The sequence below is a fragment of the Phaenicophaeus curvirostris genome, chromosome 20, assembly GCF_032191515.1.
Source record: "Phaenicophaeus curvirostris isolate KB17595 chromosome 20, BPBGC_Pcur_1.0, whole genome shotgun sequence".
NCBI lineage: Eukaryota > Metazoa > Chordata > Aves > Cuculiformes > Cuculidae > Phaenicophaeus > Phaenicophaeus curvirostris.
The window spans coordinates 7681234-7700220 of record NC_091411.1 but is presented as its reverse complement, the minus strand read 5'-3'; the positions used below and the strand labels follow the sequence as shown (position 1 = coordinate 7700220).

General features: G+C 44.5%; 1 protein-coding gene across 1 annotated transcript in view; it reads left to right on the top strand.

The window, feature by feature from the left end:
- The window catches only part of FNBP1 (formin binding protein 1), a 94749-nt gene continuing 75762 nt past the window's right edge, over nucleotides 1-18987 (top strand). The window contains exon 1 of the mRNA XM_069873217.1: nucleotides 1-211. Within this exon, the coding sequence (XP_069729318.1) occupies nucleotides 188-211 (24 nt within the window). The 5' untranslated portion in view covers nucleotides 1-187. The remainder of the gene's footprint in view (nucleotides 212-18987) is intronic.

Here is an 18987-nt window from a genome sequence, read left to right as displayed (position 1 = left end):
TCGGGCCATTTTGCAGCGCGATGAAGCGGTGAAACGGCGGAGCGAGAGCCCCGCGCGCGCGCCCCCTCCGCATCGTGCACGCGCCTCCGCACGGACACACAGACAGACAGACACACCGGCTTCCGTGCAGCGGGGAGCGCAGCCCGGGGTGGGGGGGGGAGGACACGGAGAGACCCGCGGCGGAGCCATGAGCTGGGGCACGGAGCTGTGGGTGAGTGCGGGGGGCTGCGGCGGGAGCCCCGCTGCGGGGTCTGGGGGGGGGGGGGGGGGGGCTGCAGGGTTTGGGGTCTGGGGTGATGGGGGGAGCTGCAGGGTCCAGGAGAAGCTACAGGGTTTGGGGTCTGGGGTGATGGGGGGACCCCGGGGGGAGCTGCAGGGTTTGGGGGGTCGGGGGGAGCTGCAGGGTCCAGGAGGAGCTACAGGGTTTGGGGTCTGGGATGGAGGGGGGGAGCTGCAGCGTTTGGGGTCTGGGATGGAGGGGGGGAGCTGCAGCGTTTGGGGTCTGGGGTGGTGTGGGGACTCCAGGGGGAGTTGCAGGGTTTGAGGGGGGTCGGGGGGGAGCTGCGGGGTCCAGGAGGAGCTACAGGGTTTGGGGTCTGGGATGGGGGGGGGCTCGAGGGGAGCTGCAGCGTTTGGGGTCTGGGGTGATGTGGGGACTCCGGGGGGAGTTGCAGGGTCCAGGAGGAGCTACAGGGTTTGGGGTCTGGGATTGGGGGGGGGGGAGCTCGGAGGGAGCTGCAGCGTTTGGGGTCTGAGCTGTTGGGGGGGGGGCAGGAGGAGGCTGCAGGTTTCGGGGTCTGAGCTATTTGGGGGGCTAGGATGGAGCTGCAAGGTTTGGAGTCTGGGGTGATGTGGGGACTCCGGGGGGAGTTGCAGGGTTTGGGGGGTCGGGGGGAGCTGTGGGGTCCAGGAGGAGCTACAGGGTTTGGAGTCTGGGATGGAGGGGGGAGAGCTCGGGGGGAGCTGCAGCGTTTGGGGTCTGGGCTATTGAGGGGGGAGGGCAGGAGGACGCTGCAGGTTTCGGGGTCTGAGCCATTGGGGGAGCTAGGAGGGAGCTGCAGGGTTTGGTGTCTGGGGCGGGGAGGGAGCTCGAGGGGGGATTGCGGGGTTTGGGGTCTGAGGGGACTCGGGGGGAGCTGCAGGGTCCGGTGGGAGCTTCATTGCTCGGCTCCGGGGAGATGCAGGGTCTGAGGTGGTGGAGGGGCCCGGGGTGAGGTGCAGGGTTTGGGGTCTGGGCTATTGTAGGGGTCCGGGAGGGGGCTGTAGAGTTTGGGGTCTGGGATGCTGGGATCTGGGGGGAGCTGCAGGGTTTGGGGTCTGGGGTTGGGGGGGGGGGTCAGGGGGAGCTGCAGGGTCCAGGAGAAGCTGCAGTGCGGGGTCTGGAGCGGTGTTAGGGGAGCTGGAGGGTTTGGGATCCGGGGGGAGCTTCATCGCTCGGCTCCGGGGCGGTGCAGGGTTTGGGGGGAGCTGCAGTGCGGGGATCCAGGGCGGTGCGGGGTTCAGGAGGAGCTGCAGTGCGGGGATCCGGGACAGTGCAGGGTCCAGGAGAGCTGCAGAGTCTGAGGTCCGAGGTGGGGAGCTTACCGGGTCCAGGGGCAGATCTGGGGGGGGGGTCTGTGGGGTGGGGATTCGGGGCCGTGCTGGGGGGAGCTCCGCTCTGTGGGTCCCCCAGCTCTGGAAGCTCGCACGTGCGTGGAGATCCCAGCGGAGACTCCTTGGTTTTATTGATTTTTCTTCGCCTAAAATTGCTCCCACAGAATGGGAGGCTGAGAGCGGGGCGGGGGAGGCGAAAACTGGGGTGGTTTCTGTGTGTGTGGCTCTTGCAGGAGGTGGGTTTATATCCAAGGGGTCCAGTTTCAGGAGAGGGAGCTGCGGGGAGGAACAGCCGAATGACAAAATCCCCTTTTCGCTGAGGTTAAGGGGCTTGGTTTGAAGGATGGAGGTGGCTTTGTGTGTTCTGTTGTGCGTAAATAAACACGGTTTAACGAGGGGGTAGGGGGGGGTGGTGGTGAGATTTCGGTGTCTAGAGCTCCTGAGTTGTTTTTGAAGTGAACCTGGGAAGTGTAAACGCTTTTGGTTTAGCCTGGAAAACGTCGAGCTGTTGAAAAGGGGATGAAAAGCGGGTTTGAAACGGTCCCTCCCGAACCTGAGAAAATAAGGGTGGGCAGGTAAAAGAGGAGCTGGAAGCAGCAGGGATGTGGATATTCCCTCACAAAGAGGAGATGGTGCAGCCATGTTTGGCAGCTCTGAGGAGCCAAACCGGTTGCCGAGGCCGGGGACAGCGGGCAGGAGGCTCTGCGGGCTGCTCGTTCGTGTAAAGACAGGGGGAGACGAGGCAAAGCCTGCAGAAATCTGTGTACCGATGGGGGGGAGAAGAGGAAAACGGAAACTGTGTTTTGAATGGAGAAGTCAGGCCTGGGGGGCAGGGGGTCATCTGGGTTGTGGAGCGCTGCAGGGTTTCCCTCCTGCGTTCAGCTCTTTGTGGCCAGGAACCGGTGCAAGTTAAGTTGTAAAAGCGTCTGAGCTCTTCAATCTGTCTCTGCACTGAAATGGTTATTTTAGGTGTGCTGGTTGCTGTTCTCTCTGGGTGCGTTACAGGCCTGTGCTGGCAGAGAGTTAAGCAAGCATCCCGTTTAGCTGTGACATTGGAGTTACAGCTCCATCTGGTCAGAACTGGAGAGCAAATTAGGGAGCAAATGCTTGCTGAGAGGCTGTTGTGGTGTGTTTGTCCAGTCCAGAGAAAGAGGTGATGGATACTGATGAAATACTGTAGTGATGCTCTATCTCTGTTATCACAGTGGCGACAGGACGATGAGGAATGGTTATAAGCCGAATGGGGTGAGATCGAGATGAGTTTTAAGGAAGAAATGTTTCCCTGTGAGGGTGGAGAGGTGCCGGCCCAGGTTGCCCAGAGCAGTGGTGGCTGCCCCATCCCTGGAGATGCTCAAGGCCAGGTTGGATGGGGCTTGGAGCCCCTGATCCAGTGGGAGGTGTCCCTGCTCATGGCAGGGGGTGGAACTGAGTGGGCTTCGAGGTCCCTTCCAACCCACATCATTTTGATGCTGTATTGATTCATTGGTATATAAATGGTTCTGCTGCATGGGAGTGTTGATGGGAAAATCTGCAGTTACCTTATTTTTCTGCATTTTGAAAGCTTTGGGGGCTGATGAAATCGTTTGAGTGAAATTCAAGTAAGAGAGAGCAAAGCAATTTTGAGACAGGAAAATTCTGAGTTAAGATGGACTTAGTTGTGCATTCTTAGAGTGCAAACTGAGAGGTTTCTACACTAGAAGAGTGGTAGTAGAGTGCTTATAAATAGTTGCTTCTATTTTATATAATCTCTGCAGGTGTGCGTACATTTGTCCTCTGTAACAGTTGCGAAATGCTTTTGTAACACTTTTTCTCCTTGAAGATTTTTGTTGGTGAAAATTTTGTCTTCAGCGGCATCAAAGTATTATTTTTTCGGAGCTTCAGTGCAGTACTTAGAGTAGTGTAGCAGGTTACTGAGGAAAAGGGTTGGACCAATAGATTAAATGATTCTGGATACCAAGTTGGCAGGAGTTGGTTTATTTTAAATTGGGCAGAGCTTTGAAAACACATCAGTTTCCAGTGCTCTGGGTATTTAGGCCAAAACACTGTTTTCTTTCCATGTTTTCCCTTTCACTTGGAAAGGAAACCACACAAACAACCTGTATTTATTATATGCTACCTCCTTTTGTTGATCACAGCATGCTTTTTTTAAAACAAACTTAAATTTCTGTTTACCGTAGACGTTTGTATTTGGTTTAGGAAGTTGGAGAATGCGTATTTAGGAATAAATGTTGTAAGCAACGAATGCCTGTTTCATGATGTGGCTGGTATGTGATTAGATGCAACCATTTATTTGATGGACTCAAAGCTGAGGCAGTAAAAAGTGTTTCCAATTGTAGTTTAGAAGTTTGAAATTGGCTGGAAAGATTCGCTTTGATCAGGCTCAGCTTGCACCCTGTGTCTGTGTGGTGTGCTGATCTGCCAGGCTGGATGCATGTTCATGATTCACCCCTTTAAATGTAGCAAAGGAGAAGTAAAATTGAGCTTGCTCATTGGAGCGTGTAGAATGTTAATGTGCATAGAATTATGTGGAATTTCTATTCATTCCTGGAAAAAAAAAAAAAAGCTGGTTGCAGAAAGCCTCATACTTCAGAAGCACTAAAATCCCTTCGGCAACGTGCGAGTTAGTCCCTAGACAGACTTTCAGCCTTGTGCTGTGATGTGAGTGTGTTCCGTGCCTCTGGCTTGCAACTCCTCTTGCAAAGCTCCTATTGATGTTTCACTCAAACCTAGACTTCTGAGTTCATAGGATGGGCCCTGTGACTGCAAATGGACCCATAACCAGCAGAATTATTAGAGGTACTAATGTGGTGTTTATATCCTATATAAGGTTAAGTGTTTGGGATAACGAGATCATCTGGGGCCTCTGAGCAATCAGTGTTACAGAGAAAAACCTGAAGGTCTCATGTGAGTTTCCTGTGTGTAAATGTGCAGAGCAGGATGGCAGCGACTGCTGTGTGTGCTGTGCTGTTTGTCCATCTACCCAGCCCCTGCAGAACTCTTTCAGCCCATTAAACTCAAAATATTCAAGAACGGGAGGAAGAAGAGTTGGGTGAAGGACAAATGGCAGGCACAGGACTGAACCATTTTGTTTCTCACTCCCCTCCAAGAAGCGTCATTAACGGCTAACAGGTTTGAGAGTGGTAGATACTTATTTTGTGTCTGATTGCAAATTTCGGGAAACTTTTCTAAATATTTAGATTTTAAGTGGTAAAGATTATATGTACCAACGTACAGACCCATCTTGTACTTTCCATCAGCTACGCTTTGGGGACCATCGGCTGTAAAAGCACATTTGGGTCTCTTTCACCCTTTTCCTCTCTTGGGAAATGGGGAATAACAGTGTATGGCACATACAGCTGTTCTGCAGCTAGTAAAACGCTGCTGTGTGCTTCACTTCCCACCAGTGTGGTATGAAGCCTGTAAGGCAAGTGGTAGGAATTACATAGCAAATTGAGCTAAAACTAACCTCAGCACTTAGGTCCTTGTCTTTTGAGTGGAAAAAGCTGTGGCTGCATGGTCAGTATATTGAAGGGAATGAACTGTTTTGATGATGAGTTTTGGTACAGTGTGTAGTTTGGGGGAGCTACGTGTAAATTTGTGGTTAAGTGGTCTTGGAAAAACTGTTTCTTCAGAGCTCTGTCACACAGCATGGCAAGTGCAAGCAGTGAAATGATTAAATGTGAGAAGATTCATCTTTTCCTTGTTCAGTGTAAAGGTAAAGAGGCTGGAGAGGAAGGTGGGTGATTTAAGAAGCTTTTTCTTTGCCCTTTATGGAAAGCTGCGTGCCCGCTTACAGCTGTCACTGTCCTTTTGGCCTGTGAGAACGTGAATATTCTGTATGTGTGAAGGACTTAATTTGCTGTCCTTCTGCAAAGGGCTCTGATGGCCAACTCCTTGCATGACTGATACTTTGGGCACTGTGCCTTTTGTTTATAGTGTGTGACAAAAAATACAATTTGTGGATATGATTATTTTTACCTTTAAAAGTTTGTTCCACTTAGAAATGGGAATTGCCATTAAACATTTTGTTCTCCGTAATGGTTATTTCTTAATTTGCAGAAATAAAAAGTAGTTTTCTTGTGGACCATGTTCTCTTAACTACATCCTCATAGTTGGACGATGAAGCGTAGGTACGACTCAGAACTGGAAGGCCCCGCTTGCTATCTGTAACTGATAAATTGTTTCCTCTTACGTTACTCATGTCTCTATTTCATCAGCAGAATTTGTGTTTAAACAGCTGTAAACTTGTATTTCTTCAATTTGCTTGAATGCAGTATTGTTAGTCAATAATGTGTATAATGCGTGGGTGTTGCATCTAATGGTGACTTGTGTTCAGAAACCCTCTGTAGCACCTGAGTGCTCTTGGCATTGGTGGCATCATCTGGGCACTGTAGGCAAGGGTGAGCTTAAATGCTCAGCTCTATTCTTGTCAGCTTGTTCTCTGTAAGAGGATCCGCAGAGCTAGATCTGATGTATTGATTCTTAAACCAACATGTAGTTTTATTGTGAGCCCTACTGTAGTTGATAGCGTACAATAGAAAATTGTGTCATCCCACCCATCCCATTCTCACCCCTCCTGCCAGTTCTTTGAGTCTGGGTGGTAACTGTTACTCCCCAAAACCAAAAGGAACAGGAGCTGGTTTCTGATGGGACAAGGACACACAGAAGTGTTCAGTCTTGTGCTGAATCACAGGTTAACCCTGATCATGAGTTGAGAGTTTCCGTTCTATACAGTAATGGGCCCAGCCTTCAAAGGTGGGTGGGTGAATTGTCTACAGCTCAGAAAATCTTCTGTAGTGACTGCGAATGCTCTGCTGAAAAGTGGGGTTTGTTCCAAGTGGGCTGTGAATTGTTGAAACTTATTTGGCATCATTCAGGCAGCTTCTAGAGGCAGAGCTGTGGATCCCTGACCCCTTTGTATTCAGTAGTATTTTGGTTTCCGTTTAGTTATGTGTTAAAACTTCTGTGTAATTCAAAGAGGCTGAAATTACACTTGCAAAAATATACTCTCAGAAAGCAAATCCAGCGAGAGGTTGAGAAAAAGCTTAGGTCAGGAATAAATGCATCGCATTTATAATTTTGGCTTGGTATTCTAAGACTGAGTAAAAGTTGTAGGCAAAGTGCTGGATGGAGATGGACACTTCAAAGCAAAAGGCGCTTTTCATTAACTAAGTATTCTCCATAGTTATTTGGGCAGTTTTGAGGTAGCAAAATTGTCAGACGTTAACATGTCCTCATTTCACAGCGGGTGGCTCCCTGTTTAAAGTGGTCAGCCTGTCTGTGTGGATCACTGAGTGAGAAACTGTAGAAGTTGAATCACTGCACAGTATCTTAATTCTGCACTGCATGCCTCTTTGCCTTAGCTCAGCCCGGGATGGTAGTCCAGGCTGCTGCATCCTCTAAGAGTCTGAATTTTAGCATCAGTGCTACCGTAGTCTTTTTAATTCATTTAGAAGTAACTTATTTTTAAACTTTCAGATGCAGTGGGCAGATGCTGCCCTGCTGCTGGCAGGGTCTGGTTGGTGGGAGAATGGATTTACGTCAGGGGTCCCTGCGTACAGCCCTCGGCATTCCTGGGCACTAGGAGTAGAAAGCCTCCTTTCTGGTACCTGATGGGTCTTTTCATGTATGAACATCTGAGTCATTTTGTTTACAATTCCACTTTGCTTTGAAAAAGAGGATTACTATGATATTGTCACCTGCCTATCCTTGTATTTCCTACCTATTCATTAAAGAAAGGGGGGTTTTACAATCTCTCAGCATGAGTCAAGACTCCAGAATATCTTTTTTCCTTTCAATCACAGACTCTTTCCATTTGTATTGTGGCTGTTCAAGATCCCCAGCTTTTGTGAACCATATGGGAAGGCAGTCATACATGAGAGATGTTTTTCTGGGCTCCTTGCAGCTCATTAGTGTTACTCATGTTGTGAAACATTCTTTTAAAGCAGAATTTCAAAAGCCGTACTCCACAAGAAGAGTAGGAGCCACTGCTGCACTGTAACATAATGACATGCTTACATTATTGCTTTTGTTGATTGCTGGAAAGGTAACCTGCTAATGAATTTTTGGAAATTCACTTTCATCCTGTTTGAAATAACGCTTCTGAGATTGGTTATAGATTGAATCCAATCCAGCTGTCAAAATCCAGAGCTCTGAGTTTCCTTAGTGTTTATATAAATATTTTAAAGTAACTTCCCCCTTCAATATAATTGTATGCTTTTCAGATGAAACTTCTTCCTCCTTCAGCCCTGCGAAACTCTGCTTTTCTATTTCACTTCACTTTTTTTTTTTAAACAATAAGCTGATTAAATTGGAGAGAGGCAACACAGTGTTGTCTCTTGACATATTGCAGTCTTTGTTGTTTTCTGAAATAAGAAATAGGGAAAAGGGCTTTGTGTTGTGTATATATGCATGCATGTGTGTACAGGATTTGGTTTTAGTCTTCTCAAGCAGGTGGGGTAGGGATGACTTGGGTTCCTTTGGGTAGATGGAGATGAGCTCTTGGGAAGAAACGTTTTCCTGGGAGGATGGTGAGGCACTGGTTGCCCAGAGCAGTGGTGGCTGCCCTGTACTTGGAGAGGTGTTCAAGGCCAGGTTGGATGGGGCTTTGAGCAACCTGATCCAGTGGGAGGTGTCCCTGCCTGTGGCGCGGGTATGGAACTGGATCATCTTTGAGATCTTTTCCAACCCAAATCATTCTATGATGCTGTTATTATCCTGATTGATAATTTGGCTCAATTTGTTAGGAACAGTTTGTTTGCGTTATTAAATAAAATGTTCCTTTTTGTATCTAAACATGGTAAACTGTCCCTGCGTTTTTGAGGTTACTTATAGCACAGAGCAGTGTAGTTAAAGTGCAAGAATGAAATGTTGATTGCCCAGTCTTCATTGCTGATCACTGAAGCGGACGTGCATGTTGTAAAGCACGTAAAGAAGCAGTTCTGTTGCAACGTTGTCCTTAATTTATTTGAGGAAGAGTCAACCTAATTTGAAAAACAACCAAAAGCACAGCGGCAATCGCCCAGATGCCCTTGGAAACCCAATGAGGCAATACAGCTTGAAACAGAGCCTCTTGGGAATTAACGCCTGGTTTGGAAAGATGGTCCCCAGCGAGCTACCAAATCATCCAGATAGTCCCTAATCCTGAGGAAATGCCATAGCGGATTATCAGTCCTCTTGTTGTAGCTGAAATAACATGGGTTTCTTGTGTTGAATGTGTTTCTTGGCTGAATCTTGTTCAGTATTTTTTAAGTGTTTCTGCTTGGTACCTAAAAATGTTTTAAAGCAAATTCTTTAATTCCACCCTATTGGTGGGGCAGGATGAGTGCTGTCCGTAGCACTTGGGAATCTGAAGGGGAAGGGCAGTTGGAAGTGTTTACACCTACTTCTCTGTTAACAGCAGGCATGATTTCTCCCATAAATTATTCATTTTATAGTTCAAAACTTTGATTGCACTATGTCTCTGAGTATGCTGGTAAAGGATTTTTACTGATGTGACATGAGAATGACATTCTTACAGAGAGGTTGGAGTTACCACTTGTTGGAAACTGGAAACCTGGATATTTTGATGCTCAGCTGCAGTTGAGAAAGTGCTTACAGGGTGCCTTGGGCAGTTTTCTCTGTCTCAGCCTATGTTCTGTACTGAGCTGGTAGCTCTCCTTATTATGAAGCTTATTTAACACATTCAACAGGAGTCACCTGTTTTCTGCTGCTCATTTTTTTTCCCAAGCTGGTGTACTCAGACTGCAGTTTTATTTCTTTCTGCACCCTCCTCAAGTTTTTTTCTTTTGTGTTTTGGATTATTCAGTTGTCATCAGGGCTTGGGTCTTGCACACACCCCAAACATTACTCCTCTTTGGTTTTGGGAAGCGGTCGTGCTCCCGTTTGTTGGAGCAAGGACCTGAAATAGGCAAATAGCTGTGGAGCTGGGATGAGTCTTCTGCTGTTCTAGGAAAAATCTGTCCAAATTAGGCAAACTTGTCTTTGGAAAAACACCACTTTGTGAATGTTTGGTGAAAATGTTAATGCTGAAGTCTTCAGAAGTTCCAGTGTGTGCTGAGTACGTTTTGGCCTTGGAGGGTTTTTTGTGGGGCAGGATGATGCAGTCACCCACAGAATAATTGAATGTTCCTCGGTCAGGTTTTTGCGAGAGCACAGCCAGACTGTCCGTGTTGTGGCTGCTGGAGGCCAGGGTGGAGCCAGGTGGCCTCTTCTGCTCCCAAACCCCTATATTGGCACCCAGCAGGGTGGAGGAGGGAGCTGTGGAACATAGTCCAGCATGCGTTGAGTCTGGACTATGTTAAGGGAGGATAATGTGGGACAGGGAGTTGGGAGAATGTGAACTACACCTAGGAGGGAGAAGATATGAAAAACTGCACAGTGATGCTAAAGGTCCATCTGTCCACTTAACATTCCCTTGATGGTGACAAACTGGTTCTTCTCTTGTTATGGACTGGTTCTTCTCTTGTTATGCTCATCCAAGTGTGAGGAATGGGTGAAGAGATGCTGTGGCCAGAGAGAAACCAATCTGATTCAAGTGGCTAAATATGGCAGAGGCCAGACTAAGATCTAGTTACAGAAACTTGGAGCTGCTTGTTTGTGAACTGTTGCTGTGATTGGAGTACCAAGAATTATGGGATTGGGGTTGTTTGAGGAGAGGCAACTCAAATTGGCAGTTCTGATCATGAATCTGGGGAGAATGAAAACCGTGACTAAATGGGTAAAGGAAACAGTTGAAATGAGCTCAGGAGGAGAAAGGGAGTTCAAACAAAAAAGGCAAGGAAACCAGTAAAGAGGAAGTAGCATGGACAAAGGATGCGTGGGGAGAGCAGGGCTGGACTCTAGGTAGGACAGGTGGGATTGCCTTGCTGTCAGACAGGATGCTCACTGGGTTTAGTACCTTAGGGACAGCATCAAGAGTTTGATGGGATCAGGAGAAAGTATAGTGGCTGCACGGGGAGAAACAAGTGTGGAGCAAAAGGTGAAGATTTGATGAGAAATACAACAGATAAGTAGTGAAGGGACCTAGCAGTCGTCTTGTGCATGCTTGGCTTTGAAGCATTGCTATTTTACTGTAGCCTTTTCCATGTAATGTTTAAGTAAAGACCACTCACTGGTTTGAATCCCTGTACGTTTATGTCTGTGGCTGCATTTTGCATCTTTGCTGGCTGTGGAAGAATATTTGCCCACATCCCCAAATGAGAACTTTATCCAGAAGCGTGCACTCTGTTTTTCATCCCCCCGTTCTGTGCAGAAAACTTTGAGGAATTGTTTAGCAGATAGGTTTAAAATGCATGTAGGTAATGTTTTTCACTCTGCATTGTGCTTTCTCCTGTGCAGAGATAAGTACTTTAACACGTTTATCTTATATTTACAAAAGGAAAAAAATTACTGGCACGTGGCATTGAGTGAATGGAAGTGTGTTTTCTTGAACAAAAGTTAGATGAGGGAAGGGAAATATTTCTTGCCCTCTTGAGGGCTGTTGATTTGTCAAATGTGGGTCTTGTAGGAGTGGCATTCACTAAGAATGTGTAACTAAGATTTTGCTGTAGTAAAAGGAAAACCTGGCACTGGATGAACCAGGGGAGCTGTGATGAAGCGCTAAATCAATGTTTTGTGGTTTTTGGGTTTTTTTACCCCTCCTGCCTATCTCTTCCCCGTCTCAGTCTGGGATGCTTCTGCTTGTGTGTTGTCACTGGAAAAGCCTAAAAAAGAAGGGTGAGAGGAGCGGTTGCATGTGCTAGTCAAGAGCCTTTATTTTCTTGTAACTCCAAAGCGTGAAGCATCTGTGTTTCACAGAGGATGCTTTTTGGCATGTGGTTAACTTAAATGTAAAAGCTGAAAAACTGTGTAGCACAGCTTTACTTGTCTTTGATGTGCAAAAAACCTCTTAAGCAAACATTTCAATAGTGTCTATGTTGGTAAGTAGCTTCTTTGCTCAGACATAGTCATCAGCTGATGAGAAAGGTGGTCAGGGCATTCTGCGCTTCAAGATGATCACTGTGTGCTTTACCTGAAAACCAAAGTTGTAAGCTGAGCAAATGCACCAGCCTGTCCCTTAGGTAATGAGAGTGCACAGCACATGACATGTGTGACTTGGGTCTTATTTAAATCGGTGCCCTGGGGATTTACAGCCTTATTTTTGGAATGGAGGGGATAGCTAGATTCCAGCTCTATTTTAAAGACAAAATAATGTGTCTCTGGCTATGGGACTGCAGGCAGTCTTCCCAGATGCAGTGAAGTGGCCCAGGAAGGAGCCTTGGAAGCACGTGTCCATTCTTGGTAATGCATGATTTGAACTGTGAGCACCTCTGCGCCTCCTTCTGCAGAATTGTGGACTGTGTTTACTTTTCATGTTGTAGTTTTTGCTTTGATTCTCGTCTGTGTCATCCTTATACTTGCTTTATGTATAAAATTGTTGAAAGCTCCTATTCCAGAGATTCAGTACGATTGACATGAAAATGTCTTGAAATAGAAAATCTGTAATTAAGTAAGTAAATATTTGCAAGAAATGTGCTGTTGTGAGACACACGTGCCTAATTTAGGCATCTTTGGAGACTGGATCTGCGTAGTTGTTGGTACTCTGAAAATAGTTAGTCTTGAACAGAAAGCTTGTGTATCATAGTGCCAACATTTAATGTTTGTGGGAGTGTGCTGAATTGTTCAGCTAAAAAAAGCCTTAGTTGAGTTAAATATAAATATTTAACTAGGTTATCAGCAGTTATTAAAGTACCTGATGGTTAGGAACAACATGACAAAGTGGTGTACTCCATTCACACAAAGGTCAGAAGATCTGCTCTTTTGTGCAGTATGTATGGTTTTTATGCCTATGATTACAGCAATTTGTATTGCCTAGAATGCTGAATCTGTTGTTGGCTTGGTGTGGTTATCTTTAGTGGTTTGCTTGTGGGTTAATCTCTGGGAGCAAAAAATAATCTGGAATATTGACAGGGTAGTGAAAAGCTAGAATCTATACTTCTTGGAGAGTTGCACAAGTAAACAAGTGTCAAAATAGTGGAAATTCAGACCCTATTTTGTAACTAGAATGCAAGAGTTAAGTGCTTTTTTTCTTTCTTCATAGTACATGGGCACATGCAGTGTTTGGAAGTTGCTGGTCAGTGGAGCAATATTGATTTCCCTCTAGGGGCAAGGCATTCATCCAACCTTCTCAGCAGGGGGAGAGATTGATTCCTTAATCAGAATAGCAACAATCCATCATGAAGCATCCTCAAGGTATTAGGGCTAAATTAAACAGACTGGGGGCTAATGTGTAAGCCCTAATGCACTTCAAGAGGCTTTCCTGGATAAGGAGAATTTTGAAAATAATCAGAAGATGAACCAAAACTAAAAGAAAAAAGCCACAGGCACAAACCACCCTTAAAAGGGGGGACTGTAATAGATTTTCTTTGTGTGGTGCAGTGCTTAATGCTCATATTCTCTTAGGGAAGAGAAGAAAATGCATGAACTATGTAGCTCTGTTCATGGCATTGCATTGATAACTTGTTTTCTCTCCTTTGTATATGTGTTCCATAGCCATTCCAAAAATAGATACAGTCACAAATATTAAATTAGTAGAATTAAGTATCTTAAAGTCAGGAAATACACAGATTTTTTTAAACAGCAGTCCCTGCTGCGGAAAATTGGGTTCCTGTGTACATTGTATTATGTCTTAATTTTGCAAAAATTTAAGATTGTGCTTCCTGGCATGCATTTACCAAGCCTACAATTACGCCTGAGTTTCTGGAGGATAAAATGTCATGGTTGCAGTCAGCTTTTTTTGAAATCCTTTCATTAACTTGAATGAGGAATGAAACATTGTGACTGCGCTTTAGTCTGTATATTAAGTGCTTATAAGCAAGAATTAACTATTATGTGTCAGTAACCCTGCTCGATACAGTTACTGATAGTTAGGAATGTCCTTCATATACAGGGATGCTAAATAAGAAGTGAGGTGGACCCCATGGCATTTCTTCAGTCTTACTCTTGGTTCTTAGCTGCTTTGTCTCAGTTCATCTCAGTCACACACCAAGCCAAGTAAGCTGTAATTTTCTATTTGCAGAGTGTTGGAATCCTTTACAAATACATCTAGGCGGCCTGAGGACTTTGTAAAAGCTGGAATGTTTTAGGGTGACTCTTTGTTGATGATGTATGTGAAGACATGTTAAATGTCCCTGGTGGAAACAGGCAGATGCTCTCATCTTAATGACCTTCCACTTCAAAGATGTTCTGCCAATGTATTCTACCATAAAGCATCTTCCTTGGTCCTGCAGTTCAAGGCCCACCAGTCTGAGTTAGCAGCCAAAACTCCTTTTTTCTGCATGTAGGTAAAAATTACCTTTTTTCTGGGAGGTGGGTTTCTGAAAAATAAGCTCTTTACTTCCCCTGTCTTGGCTGTGAGAGCAGTAGCAGTTTTGATTCAGCCTTTGGACGAGAGCTGTAGTCACGGAAGAGTGTTTCAAGTGGAAAGTATCATGTTCATAACAACTGAAGAGCACCGAATGATCTTGTCCTTGTGGTGGGAGGGGTTGTTCACGTCAAATTGTGAGAACTTCCCTTTCTTTCCCTTGCCTTCTGCGTACATAGGTAAGGATGCAGTTGTTTTCCCCTTTCCTCCTCTGCTGTATCAGTGTGTTCAGAGGCCAGCTTGCTTTCCCTGCTTGGCAGATAAAGCATCTAGTAGACCCAAGGCAATATCCTCTTTCATATTTTCTAGATGAATCAACTGCTCATCGAGCAAATGGTCTATCCCTGTATTATAAGATAGTTGGGGAGTCATGGGATATTCAGGGAACTGTGCCCAGGAGCTCCAGTTGCTGTTTGAAGATCAGGAGCTCTGATCCATCCAAGTCAGAGGTTGGACAGGAGGTTCCTGTTTGTTCCTCTTCAAAGAAAGGCATTTCTTCTGTATTTGAGTGCTCTTTAATCCAACAGATGAAGCTGTGGCAATGTAGTGGAGGATGAAAGCTGAAGTAAGCAAAGCATCGCTACGAGGACGATGGAGAATGAAGGAGGAGGAAGGCTAGCGCATTGCTATTTTTAATAGTGGGAGTTGATAACAATTGCCAAGGGACTGGCAGGCTTTCTGTCAGAAGGAACAGCTGGATGTAGAGACAGGAGAGTCAGGAAAATCCAAACTCCCCTTTGTCAGTCCTAGGGAGCATTTTAGTCTGTGTGACTGTTCTGGGTTGCTTGTGATGGTAATGCCGGATGCTTATAATAGTGACTCATTCATTTTGGATATGAGAGATGCTCTGATTTCTTGAAATCCTTTCTGGGTAAACATTTCCGAGCAGGAGCATTCTGAAGATTGATTTTTGGGACTTTTTGCCTGCCCCCCCCCCCTTTTTTTTTTAAGGCAATTGAGTTCACCTCAGACTTATATTTACATCCAGATTTGGAAGATGATATTGATCTATATTTTGCATTCATATTAAAAACAAAACAGAACAAGGGGTATGTTTTTGATCTTCCTGCCCCAAGATAAAATGTTAATTACTGCTGTATAAACGAGACGCAATATGTTAACTTAACATCTGTTTTGAAGTTTTTAAAATTTGTAGGCCATGTTTTTCTTCAATCTAGACAGAAAAGTAGAATGGAGTAGAAATTAGAGGTAAAAAGAAAGCAAAGCTATGAGAAGTTTGTATAACTTGAGGGATTTTGTCTATTGGGAAATTTGTAATTTTTGCTTAAATTACAGCCTTTTAATTTTAGAGAGAGGATAAACTCAAGAGATTTATTATTACCTTACCACCACTGTCGCTTCTAATATGAGGCCCTTATGATAAGCTTCATCTTGCAGAGCACCTGTGCTGATGTAAAATGTTGCTCAGACTATGTCTCTTTATCGCTACATCTGCTGTTGTAGAAATTGCTTGTGTTTTGTACCATTGTTCAAACAAATCACTTTTTATGTAAGACTGAACCATATTGTTCAGCCCTTACCTTTATGAGCCATTCCAATTATTTCAGTGCAGATATAAGAGACAAGAGCCCTGGTCTTTTTGTTTGTGCATCCATTGTGTCTGCCTGCATTATGTCCTCGGCTCTTTTTTTTGAGGTTAATAAGAAATTTAGATCATTGTGCTCAATTTGGTAACGCTGACTCTGCTCTCTGAACATCTGTCGCTGTTTGCATCCATGTCTGTTTGAGGCAGGGTGATGTTCAGAACCTTTAGTCTCATTTCAGATACATATTTTCCTAAGCATTTGTTTCGCTGGTATCCCCACTAAGAAATTTTTCCCCAGTACATGCAGATGCTTTAAAATTTAGTCCCGAGCTCTACCTAAGTGTAATGAATGTTCTCTTTTCTGATGTTCTGCAGCAGAACAAGTTTGTAATATGATCACAGAATCATGGAATGATTTGAGTGGAAAGGGATATTAAAGCCCATCCAGTTCTAACTGCCTGCCATGGGCAGGGACACCTCCTACTGGATCTGGTTGCTCCAAGGTGTATCCGACCTGACTTGGAACGCCTCCAGGGATGGGGCAGCCACCACTCCTCTGGGCAGCCTGTGCAAGGGCCTCCCCATCCTCATGGCAAAATATTTCTTCCCAAGATCTCATCTAAATCTCCCCTCTTTGAGCTGAAGACCGTTCCCCCTCATCCTATCCCTGCACTCCCCGATCAAGAGCCCCTCCCCAGATTTGCCGTAGCCCCCTTTAAGAGGCCAATATATATATATAGTTTTTTTCATTTATTTGATGAACCTGGGAGGAGCTGTCATAGCAGTTGTTGATGGAGATCCCATCCCTGATTCTATGTTGGCATTGAGCAGTCCAGGCATTGATGGGCCTGGGCCCTGTTGTGCTGATTGTGTGGTAGGAATTAAAGACAAGCCAGACTGGAAGGATGGAGTGCATATCACTCAAGGATGTGGAAATAGAACACAAATCCCAAGCCTCTCCCTTCTCATGTCTCTTCCACTCTGGGGAATAAGACAGTAATTTCTCTCCCACCCATGTTTGTGCAAGCTCTTGTGTGTTGTGGAATTGTAGACTATTGATTACTGTACTTTAAGGCTAAGTTAAAGTAATACATCAATTTTATTTTATCTTCTTGCATTGAAGATCAGTAGTGTATGCTGATAGATACCCAGAATAGATTCTCTGTGCTAGAGTTACAGCATTCACCAAATGATATAAAATGTCTGTGTCCAACAGCCATGTTTCAAAGAATTATTCTTCCAATGTACTAATTAATTCCCTTCAAATAGATAGTCAGACAAAGTGAGCTACACCATCAATATTTAATGGCATCTGCTTAAAATGACTTTTGAAGTTGTGTGGGAGTGATGCTCACACATCCCTGAAATAGAGAGGATGGAATGTGTCTGTTTTCTTTTAATTTAAGGAGTTAATTACTTACTCCTTAAAGATGCAGTTGTGAGATGTCCTACGTGGCCCTGTTCAACACTAAAGTGTAGGAAACAGCTTAATCTCTCTTTGCACTATGAATTTGAATGTTACCAGGAAGAGAGGTTCCGCTTCCTGGATGGAATGAGCTGGTCTCCACCTTTCTGCATGCAGCTCCTCCAGTCAAAGCAACCTTGGAGAGGTAATAGTGAAAATGGGCTGTCATTTTTCTCTTGCCTCAAGAAAGAAGGAGCCCAAGTGCCCAACGTCTTATTCTGCAGATTGCATTGTTTCCTGTTTTGCCGCTGAACAGCGCAGTTAGGAGTTGACCTACATTGATGGATCTCTTGCGGGATGCAAGAGAGCAGCAGACTGGCAACGCTTCGATACATGAACTCGTGGGGTTTATTGCTATTGCTGTTATCAGCTGCTTATTTTGAATGGCAGGCTTATGGAGGAGTGAATTTGTAATAGATTTGCATGTCATTTGTGGGCATTGTTTATTCCAAACAGACTTAAGAGTCGGGGAATCCATTACTTCGTGGAAATGAAGGGAACATTTGTTAGATTTCCTCCCACAAGAGCGGTAGAAAAGAGCAGCACTGTGCTTACCATCCTCTTTTGATACTCCGTGGTTTGTTATTGCTGTCATAGGAAAACACAAGTAGCACATTATAATGTAAGCATTCCTTCTGTTTATTTTTTTAATGTTTTTTGTGTGCCTTCTGCTTGATCCTCTAAGAATGTGAGAAGAATGGAAATCAGGATGGTGCAGTTTTAGTCACATTTCACAGCGCAATTTTCTTATCACACGATAAGGCAATTTATTAAGTATTATTCCTGTTAAACATGCTGTACTATAATACTGACTCAAAACTTGACCAGCAGCTGTTAGGAAGATTTTAATAACATTGAACCATAGTTTGTTAGTCCTCGAACTAATAACATCACAATTTCTGAGGTGTAGTGGTCCTGGTTTTGTTTGTCTTTGAGACTGAAAATGCTTTTTATCGCTGCCCTGGCAGTCAGTCTGAAGTACAGCAAGCAGCTTTGCACTTGGAAAAACTGTAGCACCCTTTCACAAAATATCTTTGGCGCCTCAGATTTTTTCAGCATGGTAACACATTCAGAACACAGGACAAGCAGCTTAAGATCTGAATGAGATTGTTCAGCAAATGAGTTGGTGCAGCATGTTAATTTGCTAGCACTTCTAAATGCCTGCAGTGTTACAAGAGCCTGCAATGTCACTAAAATACCAGGACCTTTGTTGGCCCTAAACTCCTTAGAGGAAAGTTTGAAATTCTTCTGTGCTTGCTGTAGTCTTACCAGCTTTATAAAGAATTTCAAGATCTGTATTTGAAAAATGTACGTCCTAGGCTTAGCAAAGTTAGTAAGGATCTTTTCCTGGTAGTATTAATTGTCTTGGAGTTTCATCGTGCTCTGGGTTTTACTGTACAGCTCACTATTGTATGAGGCTCCTGTTAGTGCTTTTGTCTAGCTGCCAACAAATACGTTTACTACATGTGTTGATATGCGTTTAATCTCAATGAACAGTGTGGGATTTATGTTGAAGAAAAAAGTCACCTTTACAGTTAAGTAAACTAAAATAATGTGGTTTTAATGAGGCTGGATGCTGTCAGCCTGTATTATGTATTTCATTTTAAGTTCTTAGCTGATGTTTAAATGCTAGAGCAGAACTGATCTATTCTGCGTTCTTCATCTTTTTGTAGTAAACCAACACCTTCCTTGCCCCAGCCTCTTAGAGAAAAGGACATGAATGGATTTTTAAAACTACAATAAGTTTCAAACCTTAGAAACCTATTTTTAAGGTCTTAAAATGGAAGCTTTTGTTCAGAGATTAAACCCAAACATTTTGGTGAAAGCTGTGTAACTTGGTAAATACAGCGTTATTGCCTGCTACAGCAGAAATTCCATCTGGGGGTTATGAACAGATATTGATTCACCATTCAGAACTGGAAATTGAATGTAAAGTTATCACAGTTGTGAATTTAGGAATGGTATCAAAGAAAACAAACT